The sequence below is a fragment of the Aptenodytes forsteri genome, unplaced genomic scaffold, assembly GCF_000699145.1.
Source record: "Aptenodytes forsteri isolate BGI_AS27 unplaced genomic scaffold, ASM69914v1 Scaffold66, whole genome shotgun sequence".
Taxonomy (NCBI): Eukaryota; Metazoa; Chordata; class Aves; order Sphenisciformes; family Spheniscidae; genus Aptenodytes; species Aptenodytes forsteri.
Window position 1 is genome coordinate 1,891,150 of NW_008795131.1, and position 11,384 is coordinate 1,902,533.

Here is an 11,384-nt window from a genome sequence, read left to right on the forward strand (position 1 = left end):
CCTGCCCCCGGCCGCGCCGCCCTCGGGGGCTCTGCGCTCGCCGTGGCCTCGCTGGGTAGCGCTCGGTGCCGGGGTGCGGGGAAAGGCTGCCTTCCCTGACCTCCGCCCCTGCCAGCAGCTGCCCTTTGGTTGCCTGCGTGACACCCTGACTATTGTACCGACATTTGCTTCCTGTGCTCCTTTTCAAACTTCTCTACGTCGCAAACCGCAGCCAATTATTTAAGGTTTCAGAAAGATACGGCAGAATTGGGACCGAATTATAGCGGGTGCCGGCCCTCGAGCTGGGGAGGTGGGATTGCAGCTGGTGGTTGAGAGCGTGTCCGATGCCTGTGGGAAAGGTCAGTTTCCATCGGTAGGAGGGAGGCCCCGTAGTGAGCTGGGTCTTGCTGCTCTCTCCCCGCAGCGCTGAGCAGCCATGGAGACGATGCAGCAGATCGTTGGACAGGCGAGAGCCGCCTTCAACTCAGGCCGGTGCCGCTCGCTGGAGTTCAGGATGCAGCAGCTGAAGGCCCTGGAGCGGATGGTGCAGGAGAAGGAGAAGGAGATCCTGGCAGCCATCAGGGCGGATCTGCACAAGGTCTGGCTTGGTCGGGAGTTTCTCCCATCAGCCGTGCATGGACAGTGGTCAGCCTGGAAGGGAAAGTGGGAAAGCCAAGGGCTGCCTTTGCCATGCCAGATGGCTTTTGCTGATGTTCCCCATGGTCCTGGTTCTCACTGTGGCCTGCCAAGGTCTGCTGCCACCATTTCTAAGAAGGAGCTAGTCTCGAGGCAGGACTGCAAAGGCAGGTCCTGGCTGTCAGGTTTTGGCTTCTGTTGCACGTTGAGCCCCACGCACCCGGACTGGCCGTCTTCTGTCAGGGATCCTTTGGGGCAACCTGACCAGTAACTGCCCTGGCAGATGCTTTAAGCCAGCAGAACTTACCTTGCTTCCCTGAGGTGCCGCAGTGGGTGTGGGAGGTGGGTGCCTTCACCATCCCCTCCCCAAGCTCCCTGTCGTTGCAGTGTGGGCCCAGCGCGTACAGCCATGAGATCCTGGGCGTGCTGAAGGAGCTGGCCCTGGCCATGGACAAGCTGCCGTCCTGGGCAGCCCCTCAGCCTGTGAAGAGGGACCTGCTGACGATGCGGGATGAGGCCTATGTCTGCCCTGAGCCGCTGGGGGTGGTGCTGATCATCGGGGCCTGGAATTACCCCTTCGTCCTGGTCATGCAGCCTTTGATCGGTGCCATCGCAGCAGGTGGGGACCCACCGCAGCCCCTCTCCTTCGTGGGGCTGTGGGAGGCGGGAGAGGAGCACGAGGGCTGAGTGGCCGTGCTGCATTTGTCTTGTAGGCAATGCTGTGGTGGTGAAGCCGTCGGAGATCTGCGAGAACACGGCTCAGCTGGTGTCTGATCTCCTTCCCCAGTACCTTGACCAAGTGAGTGAGGCCCTGTGCCTGAAGTGATTGTCTTGAGGAAATATCTGTCGTGCTTTTGAAGGGCTCCTGCAGGTTAGAGTCAAATCAGTTGCCTACTCTCTCCAAAGGAGCGTAAGCAGGAGATACAGGAAGGGTTGAATTACTCCTAGAGTATAGAGACAAGTTGACATATTCTTCCTGTGTTTGTGTAACCTAATGTGCCTACGTAATGTTGCTGCAACATGACAGCCTTTTTGACATTCACGACTGTGTAAAGAGGCATGCATGTATATCTCACTGCAATAATTGCTCTCTTGGACACTGTGCTGGGGTCACCTCTAGGTAAGCACAAGTTTGCTTTGGATGCTGGCTGCGCCTGGCTCTTCCTGAGAACTGGGTGCCATTTGCTCGGTGGCAGTACGGCCCAGGTTTTCATGTCCTGCTGAACCACACTCAAGAGCAGGAGGTGTTGTTTCTCCTCCACTGTCTGGCAGTTCTGGCATCCATTGCGCTGTGTCACTGAGGCTGTTGTTCTGACAGCAGGGCCCCACTGTGTGGTTTCTTCCAGGGAGTTAGTGCTTTCTCTAAGTGAGGGGCGAGAGCTGAGGAAGGAGACAGCCCTCGGGAGAGCCTGGTGGTCGTATGTGCCCTTGGTCTTAATGTGTGGGAGTAGGTCCACAGCCTGACTCAGCCCTGGCCTCAACCTCCATTTCTTTTAGTTCACGTGGCACAATATGGCAAGTGAAACTTCATTTCAGGGGAAGGAGCAGAGCTTGTCTCTGCTATCTCTATCCTTTGTCCAGATTCTAATGTAGCTCACAAGTGAGTCTGCCCCATGCAGAGCTGCTCCCTTGATACATATTTGCTTTAAATCAAGGTATCTGTAAGGCTCTTGTTTGCCCCGCAGGAGCTGTACCCTGTGGTCACTGGAGGAGTACCTGAGACGACAGAGCTGCTGAAGCAGAGATTTGATCACATCCTTTATACTGGCAATTCCACAGTGGGCAAAATCGTGATGGCAGCGGCTGCCAAGCACCTGACGCCCGTCACCCTGGAGCTGGGTGGGAAGAGCCCCTGCTACATTGACAAGGACTGTGACCTGGATGTTGCCTGCAGGTCAGGCTGTTGCAAGCCCTCGGTGGGCCATTGTCCCCAGGCTGCGGGTGTCGCTCAGGCGTTGTTGGCTGGGCTGTGGGGGCTGGAAGGGACTGACCGTGGAGAAACCATCTCCCTTTCTCCCGCAGGCGGATAACATGGGGGAAGTACATGAACTGTGGGCAAACCTGCATCGCCCCGGACTACATCCTCTGTGACCCTTCCATCCAGAGCAAAGTGGTGGAGAACATCAAGGTGACTCTGCAGGTGAGCGTGGAGTTCCCCGTGCTGTGGGAGTTGTCCCCGTTACAGGCCAGGTCTGAGTTCTGTAGCTGCAGCCCTGGAGCTGTGGTTGTTGTGAAGGTTTGTTGAGCGCTTCGGTTCTGCTGTGCCCTTTGGCAGGAATTCTATGGGGAAGACGTGAAGTCGTCTCCGGATTACGAAAGGATTGTCAACAAGCGTCACTTCAAGAGAATCCTGGGCCTGCTGGACGGGCAGAAGATCGCTCACGGGGGAGAGGCTGATGAGGCTTCCTGCTTCATAGGTGCTTCTGGCAGCTGTTGGGGAGGGGAGGTGGTAGCAGGTGCCTTTTGGGGGGCTGTGTATGTGTCTGTGGCTTGCTTGGTGTGTGTTGAACGGAGGCAGTGCTCCGGATGAGGTCCTGTGATCGACCACGTCTTCTGTCCTGCTCACTCCGTCTCCTGCCCTCCTCTTTGCTGCAGCACCGACTATCCTCATCGATGTTTCTCCGGAGTCAAAGGTGATGGAGGAGGAAATCTTTGGACCGGTCCTCCCCATTCTGACCGTGAAGAACGTGGACGAAGCCATTGAGTTCATCAACCGTCGGGAGAAGCCCCTTGCCCTGTACGTCTTCTCCAACAACAAGAAGGTGGGTCTGGGCTGTGCTCCCCCACGGAGGCATCTCTGCGCAGTTCGATCCTGAACGTGGCCAGTCCCAGGCACGGCTCCCCCCAGGGCCCGTGTCGACTCCTCTTTGCTTGTGAATCGTAGCGTTTGCCTCACGGGGGACCACGAGTGTCCCCAGAGCTGCTGGAGGCTCCCAGTCTCCTGCTGAAGTGCTTTGCCTTTGTATGACTTTGTGAAATAGAGGGATAAAAGGCTGAATTTCTTCTTTGGTGCCATGCAGTCTTTCATGATTAATTTAGTTACTTTTAATGTATTGCTAAGGAGGCAAGCTCCCAGATTTCCAGCTTTGAAATCCCTCCTCTGAACTTTCCCACTTTGAGTTAACATTGCATGGAGAGGGCTCGTCTGAGTTATCAGCCAGAGGAAATTCACACGATGGCTTGTTGGCTCATAGCTCCCCTTGCAGTCCTGCTCAGTTACATGGCCTGGTCTCTTCTGGCCTTTGTAATGTTCTGTTTGTTTTTTTTCTTTTGTCAGTTAATCAAAAGAGTCATCTCGGAAACCTTCAGTGGGGGTGTTACTGGAAATGATGTCATCATGCATTTCTTACTCTCAACCTTACCCTTCGGTGGTGTCGGTAAGTTACTGGGGCTCCTTAAGTGTTGTGACTTGATGCATGGTGTGACCCAGGGAACAGCAGTAGTTGGTTTGTGTCCAAGTACCCCTTGCGCCTGTTACAGCCGAAGGGTCTCGGTATAGCAGATCTCAGTAATAAATTCTGGGAGTACATTAGGAAAGGGGCCAAAAGAGAAAAACCTTTGGGTGTGTTTTTGGGAAGATTGACGCATTTAGTGCAGACTGATGCGAAAGGTGCATTAAAAACATTAGCTGCTATCGGAGTGATTAGCAGTAATTGCAGGAGGAAGGGTAGGACTTCAGCACGGGGAGAATTGGAACAGATTACGGAACAGCCTACGGGAGCTTTGCAGAAGAGGGTTTGGGTGTTACAGTGCTCATAAGCTGACTGTGAACCAGCAGCATTCTGCTGCTGCGAATGGCATATGCTGTCCTGGAATTGGAAAACGGAGACGTACCCTGCAGGGCTCCTCAGGAAACCCTTCTCACACAGCACTAGTCAGATCTCAGAGCCTTGGCATGGGGTTTGAGAGGGAGCTAAATCTAGGGAAGAGCTGGCGATGGCTCAGAGGCACAGGGAACAGCGTACACAGGGACACAATGAAGTACTGGAGAGTACGTAGTGAAAACGGGGTGGGGAAGAAGAAGGATGGAGTACAGATGGACATCTTAGAGACACAGAAGTGCTGCAGAGAGGAAGGAACAACTGTTCCTCTCTGAAAGAATATAGAGGAGAAGTTGTGATTTTGAACTGCAGCAAGGCAGATGCAGGGTAAGTAACACGCACTGCAGCTGGCAAGCAACTGGAATTTTCCTGTGCTGCTTCTTGCCCTGCTGGTGGCCTCAAGTGGCCAAAGGTTTGACTGGCGCAGCCTGTGGTGTGACCTGCCTGGGTTGTGTCCTTCAGGTAACAGCGGGATAGGCGCCTACCATGGCAAGCACAGCTTTGAGACCTTCTCCCACCGCCGCGCCTGCTTGATCAGGGACCTGAAGATGGAGGTTATGCACAAACTCCGGTACCCACCTGGCAGCCAGAAGAAGGTGGATTGGGCCAAGTTCTTCCTCTTGAAGCGGTTTAACAAGGGCCAAATTGGACTGGTCATCTTCGCCCTGCTGGGGATTGTGGCAGCGGTGGTGATGATAAAGGTGAGCTTTGGCTCTTTGCCATCTACATGAGTGTATGTGTAATTCATCTGATTTTCTGTAAGTTCCCTCTTTGCAACTGCAGTCCTTTCTTAGAGCCTGGCCTGTTTTTTCTGTCTTGATACTCGTGATATCTGTCCCACCTGAAATTATCAAGATCTGCTTCTCGCTCTTGCAAGTGCTGTCTAGAATAGAAATGTCCTCAGAGAAATCTCCTAGGCTGCTGGACTATTTGTTGCTCTGCCTTGGTAGGTGACACCTGTGAGAAGCTCCGTCCACAGGCAGACTTTGGTACATTTTGGACAGGTCTCTTAAGAGTGATTTCAATTCCCGGGCGTTCTTCAGCGATGTTGTGAGCTGCTCCACAGCCTAGCCCAGCCGGTTGTGGTTTTGTGCTGCAGGGCCCTGGGGGAAGGGAGGCTGTGTCCTAAAGCCAAGGTCTATGGCGAGCTCTTGCTCCTTGCCCAGTTGCAGCCCCCATCTGACCTTATCTCAGTTATGTCCGTTTCCTCCCCTGTTTCTGGCTGGGTAGTGCGGAAGGGTGGGATGTCCTCCCCTCTCTGCGGGAGGCAGAAGCCTGCTAGTGCTGGCCGGAGGACTCATGATGCTTTCTGAGGTGGTGGGGTAAGATCTGAAACTACAAGTGTGATCACTGGTGGTTCTCTGTGGCTGGCAGAACGGGCACTATGTGTGCCTGCGTTGGCTGCTCCTTGCAAACCTCAACTGTGCATCCTGGGGGTTTAGTAGGCTTAAGGGAGCAGCCACTGAGGGGACAGGAGATGGCAGGGTGGCTCAGGACTCTGCCCTTCAGTCTGTTCTGTGGTGTTACTGCTGCAAGGAGACGTGCAGGAGCCCAACAAGCAGGGGGAGATAACCTGCCTGCATATCTGAGTCCAGGAGGAGGCGTAAGAGCCAACAACTGGCTTAGGCCTCGAAGCACCAGCCAGAGAGGCAGACCCCATCTAGGTGAATGCCTTCTCAGGGAAGAGGAGGAAACTCATGGCATCTTGAAATCATTTGGGTTTTCTCAGAATCACCAGTCTGTGCTGAAGAGAAAAGCCCTCTTGATTGTGCTGGCTGTTCAGAGGCTGGGCTGGCTCAGTGTGTGATAAAGAGGAGGTTTCAGAGCACTGCTGTGGCTGTCACAGTGAGGTACGAGCCTTTTTCTTCTCCTGTGTGTAGACCCGATTTGAGATCGGGCAAAGCCTTGTTAGAGTAGTGAATGTGGGGCTTGCAGAAGGTTCCCCCTGGAGCCAGAGAGCAGTGCTTTCCCTGGCAGTGCTCGGAGCTCGTACAGCATCCAAGATAACCAGCAGTCAGTGCATGCCGAGGGGGCAGGAGGCAGGCGAGCCGGACCCTGGGGAAGTCACCCTGAGTGAAGGGGCTTTGCTTCAGGCTGTTCTAGAAAGGGAGTTGGTTTTGTTTCAGCAAATCCTTCACAGGACGTTGGTGTTGTGTTTTGCTTTCACAGATGGTTTACTACTGAAGAGAGGAGAAGGCGCCATGTGCAAGTCATACTCTGAGTGCTCGCTTTGTGTCTGTTTCCTTAAGCTGAGAAGTCATTTTTTTCTTTTGTACTGGGTTATTTCAATGAGCTGTCGAGCACGCAGAGTAGCCTTAGAGAGGTACTAACCAAGAGAAGGCTCGGACTCCTGTTTACTAAAAAGCCATGCTGAAACAGAGGGACCAGTGGGTACAAGCTCTCAAAAGGAGGACTGCAGAGCAAGAAATAACCAGTCCCTACCTCCACCCCATGCCATGCAGAGCGCTGCTTCCAGGGACGCGCACACTGTGCCTTGCACCAAACCGCTTACCTTCCTTCAGTGACAAACAGGAGCTTAAGTTTCAGCTGTGATTGGGTTGACAGTGTTTTCCCTGCAGTTTTTGGGATGGTCTGTCTTCTGCTGTGCTCCGAACAACCACCCTCTTGGTGACGAGTCTGAGACAGGCTGTGCTGGCTGATGCATTTTGCCAATAGTGATGGTTATGAATAAACCTAGTGAGGTTCCCCTTGCCGTTTAATTGAGGTGAAATATTCACGGATCTCTGCGAACCAGAATCATCCACAGCTGGTCAGGGGATGCAGGCTGACACCCTTTTTGGGCTCTGGGTTTCATCACGTGCCTGTAACAATTATTTGGCAGTTAGAAAATTACAAAGATGATACCTGCACTGCCTGTATTTTGCTGATAAGAGTATCTTATGCTCATACAAAAGAACTTTCAGGCCTGTTTAGAGAAGTGGGAATCACAGAGTACCCTGTTGTGGGTTAGCCCAGGTGGGCATCTGAGCCCCACCCAGCCGCTCACTCACTCCCCCAGTGGGACGGGGAAGAGAATCGGAAGGGTAAAAGGGGGAAAACTTGTAGGTTGGGATAAAGATAGTTTAATAGGTAAAGTGAAAGCTGGGCGTGCAAGCAAGCAAATTAAGGAATCCGTTCATTACTTCCCCTCGGCAGGCAGATGTTCAGCCATCCCCAGGAAAGCAGGGTTTCATCACATGTAACGGTGACTTGGGAAGACAGATGCCATAACTCCTAATGTCCTCCCCCTTCCTCTTCTTTTCCCCCCAGCTTTTATCACTGAGCACAACGTCATATAGTCTGGAATATCCCTTTGGTCATTGGGGTCAGCTCTCCCAGCCGTGTCCCCTCCCCGCTTCTTGCTAACCCCAGCCTACGTGCTGGCGGGGCGGTGAGAAACGGAGACCTTGACGGTGTGCAAGCACTGTTCGGCCACAGCTGAAACACGGGGGTGTTACCAACACTGTTTTGGTCACAAATCCAAAACACAGCACCATCCTACTGTGAAGAAACTTAGCGACTATGATGAAAATTAACTCCATCCCAGCCAAAACCAGTACAAACCCATTCCTGGACAGATTCCTCTGAGGGAAAACAATTACTGAAAGAGCGTGTACTCCTTCATGTTTGAGCTTCTGGGTCTGCTATAATCTTGCACTAGGAGATAATATAGGGCTTGTTCTAGCTTGGGGAGAGGATGCTGGAGAAATGTAAGATGAAAGGACCTTAGAAACATTAATGTTTAAATAAGGTAAATTTAAAAATTAAATGCAATTACTCGCTATAGAGTAGAAAATTATATTTACTGTGCAATAGGTGGAATTTCTTCATGTCTAGTGAAAATCCATGTGCTAAGCCTTTTTAATGATATATTTTGCAAGTACTAAATAAACACTGAGAATTTAAATAATAAACCGAGCGTGGGAAGTCCCTGCAGTCTCCTGGGGAATCCTGCCCGTCCTCTGCTGCTCCTGGCTCTGGCCACGACTTGGCCGAACGTCACACGTGTGTTGCGAGGTGCCTCTGCCCCAGTGCAGGAGCGCAGGTGCCCAGCGCGATGGCTTGCCCACTCGTGGGGAAGGATCCCCCAGAGCTCTGGCAGGGGAGCACAGGCAGGCTGCCGAAGAGGTGCCCGGAGGCAGGCAGGGCGCGGGGCGAGGCGGCGCTGGGAGCTGTGGAGGAGCTGGACTGTTTCTCCTCCTGTCCTGTGCAAATCCATCCCCTGATTGCCTTCCACCAGCAGGCGCTGCCCGTTCAGGGTTTGTTCAGATCCAGACGATAGCGCGGGCTGCGTTTGTTGGCTCCCGACGGCTGCTGCGGCATGCGAAAGCGCTGCCCCGGCCTCGTGTGCCCAACATGGGCAAAGCCACGTGGTCTCTCACAATCCCGCATGGGCGGCTGAGTCACTGCCCCGGCTGAAAGCGGTGATCCAGGGCTTGCGTGTTCACAGCGCGAGGATATATCTGGGTAAAGGGCATCTTGTACCTAGCGAGAGCCCTGGGCCTGGGCCAGCTGTCCTCTTGTGGGAGGAGAGGTCGCCCTGAGCCATGTCAGGGGAAGGGCTTGCGCCTGCTTGCACTCGCTGCAGGAGACTGGTAGAGAGAGAAGCTTCTCTGAAGGTAACTTTCTTTTTTCCTTCATTTTTTAATGAGTCATCTGCTTTCTCGGTCAGGATCGGGGCTGCGGCATGCAGCTGTGGCAGCGGGCAGGGAAGGGCAGATTTTAACGGTTGCAAAGGAACCTTGGTGTCTCCTATGGTTAGGCAGGGACTGCAGGCAGATCTCTTGTCCTGACTAAAAAGCGAAGGACTGCTCCCGGGAAGCAGGATGAAACCGCTGCAACCTTTCCTCATGTTTCTGCGATGCCACACGAGGGCCTCGCAGTTACGGGGAAGACGGGTGCAGGCTGGGTCTAGGCACACAGCTCTGCTGCTTCCAGCCAGCTGCCCACCAAGGCCACGGTCATCTCCATGTTTTGGCTCCTCAGGAGCATCCCTGTGAGCAGAGGGGTAGGGTGGCTGGTGGGTTTAACGGTATCTCCGAGCTAGGAGAAAGCACCCGCAGAACAGGATCTATCAGCCATCCCCAGAGATGCTGGGTTGCCGTGAGAGGTGCCCTCTGTTGGTGGACCCTGCGCAGGTAGGACGGGGCATCGGAGGGTGGGAGCCCTGAGCAGTCACCTTGGGAGCAGGAGGTCACCCGAGGAGGACATCTCCCAACCTTGCTCCGTGTGGGACATCTCTTGGTGGTGGCCCCATGTTGAGTGTTCCCAGGCCTAAGCAGCCCTCAATGACCTGGGTCTTGCTGCTCTCTCCCCGCAGCGCTGAGCAGCCATGGAGAGGATGCAGCAGATCGTTGGACAGGCGAGAGCCGCCTTCAACTCAGGCCGGTGCCGCTCGCTGGAGTTCAGGATGCAGCAGCTGAAGGCCCTGGAGCGGATGGTGCAGGAGAAGGAGAAGGAGATCCTGGCAGCCATCAGGGTGGATCTGCACAAGGTCTGGCTTGGTTGGGAGTTTCTCCCTTCTGCTGTGCATGGACAGTGGTCAGCTTTCAAGAAAGCAGCAACCCCAAAGGCTGCCTTTGCCGTGCCAGATGGCTTTTGCTGATGTCCCCCCGGTCCCAGATGACCTTGCCCTGCCTCCCTGGGCTGCCGTGGTGGGTGCGGGAGGTGGGTGCCTTCACCATCCCCTCCCCAAGCTCCCTGTCATTGCAGTGTGGGCCCAGCGCATACAGCCATGAGATCCTGGGCGTGCTGAAGGAGCTGGCCCTGGCCATGGACAAGCTGCCATCATGGACCTTGACCTGCGCAGAAGGACCTGCTGACGATGCGGGACGAGGCCTATGTCTGCCCTGAGCCGCTGGGGGTGGTGCTGATCATCGGGGCCTGGAATTACCCCTTCGTCCTGGTCATGCAGCCTTTGATCGGTGCCATCGCAGCAGGTGGGGACCCACCGCAGCCCCTCTCCTTCGTGGGGCTGTGGGAGGCGGGAGAGGAGCACGAGGGCTGAGTGGCCGTGCTGCATTTGTCTTGTAGGCAATGCTGTGGTGGTGAAGCCGTCGGAGATCTGCGAGAACACGGCTCAGCTGGTGTCTGATCTCCTTCCCCAGTACCTTGACCAAGTGAGTGAGGCCCCGCATCGCTCCCTGGGTTTCTCTGCGCTGTGGGGATGCACTGGGTTGGGGTGACCCCGACACACTTGCCCCACGGGAGCTGTACCTCGTGGTGAGCAGGGGGGCAGCTGAAATGACAATGCTGCTGACCCAGAGATTTGATCACATCCTCTACACCGGCAACTCCACAGCGGGCAAAATCGTGATGGCAGTGGCCGCCAAGCACCTGACGCCCGTCACCCTGGAGCTGGGCAGGAAGAGCCCCTGCTACATCGACAAGGACTGTGTGTTGGATGTGGTTCGCAGGTTGGGCTGTTGCAAACTCTTGGCAGGGGCTCAATGGTGGGGCAGGGACCCCGTGGGGCACTTGGACATCTCTGGGCCATTGTCCCCAGACTGCGGGTGTCACGCAGGCTTTGTTGGCTGGGCTGTGGGGGCTGGGGACTACATCCTCTGTGACCCTTCCATCCAGAGCAAAGTGGTGGAGAACATCAAGGTGACTCTGCAGGTGAGCGTGGAGTTCCCCGTGCTGTGGGAGTTGTCCCCGTTACAGGCCAGGTCTGAGTTTTGTAGCTGCAGCCCTGGAGCTGTGGTTGTTGTGAAGGTTTGTTGAGCGCTTCGGTTCTGCTGTGCCCTTTGGCAGGAATTCTATGGGGAAGACGTGAAGTCGTCTCCGGATTACGAAAGGATTGTCAACAAGCGTCACTTCAAGAGAATCCTGGGCCTGCTGGACGGGCAGAAGATCGCTCACGGGGGAGAGGCTGATGAGGCTTCCTGCTTCATAGGTGCTTCTGGCAGCTGTTGGGGAGGGGAGGTGGTAGCAGGTGCCTTTTGGGGG

General features: G+C 54.8%; 2 protein-coding genes across 3 annotated transcripts in view; both read left to right on the plus strand.

The window, feature by feature from the left end:
• Positions 1-85: 85 nt before the first annotated feature.
• Positions 86-8,331, plus strand: LOC103898009 (fatty aldehyde dehydrogenase). Of its 2 annotated transcripts, XM_009278194.2 has the most exons (12): positions 86-224; positions 404-577; positions 1,003-1,234; positions 1,329-1,414; positions 2,301-2,509; positions 2,638-2,755; positions 2,891-3,032; positions 3,211-3,377; positions 3,893-3,992; positions 4,899-5,137; positions 6,166-6,286; positions 6,606-8,331. In XM_009278194.2, the coding sequence occupies exons 2-11, from the start codon at positions 416-418 to the stop codon at positions 6,241-6,243; spliced, it is 1,533 nt and encodes a 510-aa protein (XP_009276469.1). In that variant the 5' UTR covers positions 86-224; positions 404-415; the 3' UTR covers positions 6,244-6,286; positions 6,606-8,331. The 2 variants fall into 2 exon arrangements, with proteins under 2 accessions (XP_009276469.1, XP_009276470.1); XM_009278195.2 differs by lacking the exon at positions 6,166-6,286.
• A 1,446-nt stretch (positions 8,332-9,777) lies between these two features.
• The window catches only part of LOC103898011 (fatty aldehyde dehydrogenase-like), a 3,728-nt gene continuing 2,121 nt past the window's right edge, over positions 9,778-11,384 (plus strand). The window contains 7 exon segments of the mRNA XM_009278196.1: positions 9,778-9,930; positions 10,149-10,234; positions 10,236-10,375; positions 10,470-10,555; positions 10,647-10,863; positions 10,942-11,054; positions 11,190-11,331. Of these exon segments, the coding sequence (XP_009276471.1) occupies positions 9,778-9,930; positions 10,149-10,234; positions 10,236-10,375; positions 10,470-10,555; positions 10,647-10,863; positions 10,942-11,054; positions 11,190-11,331 (937 nt within the window).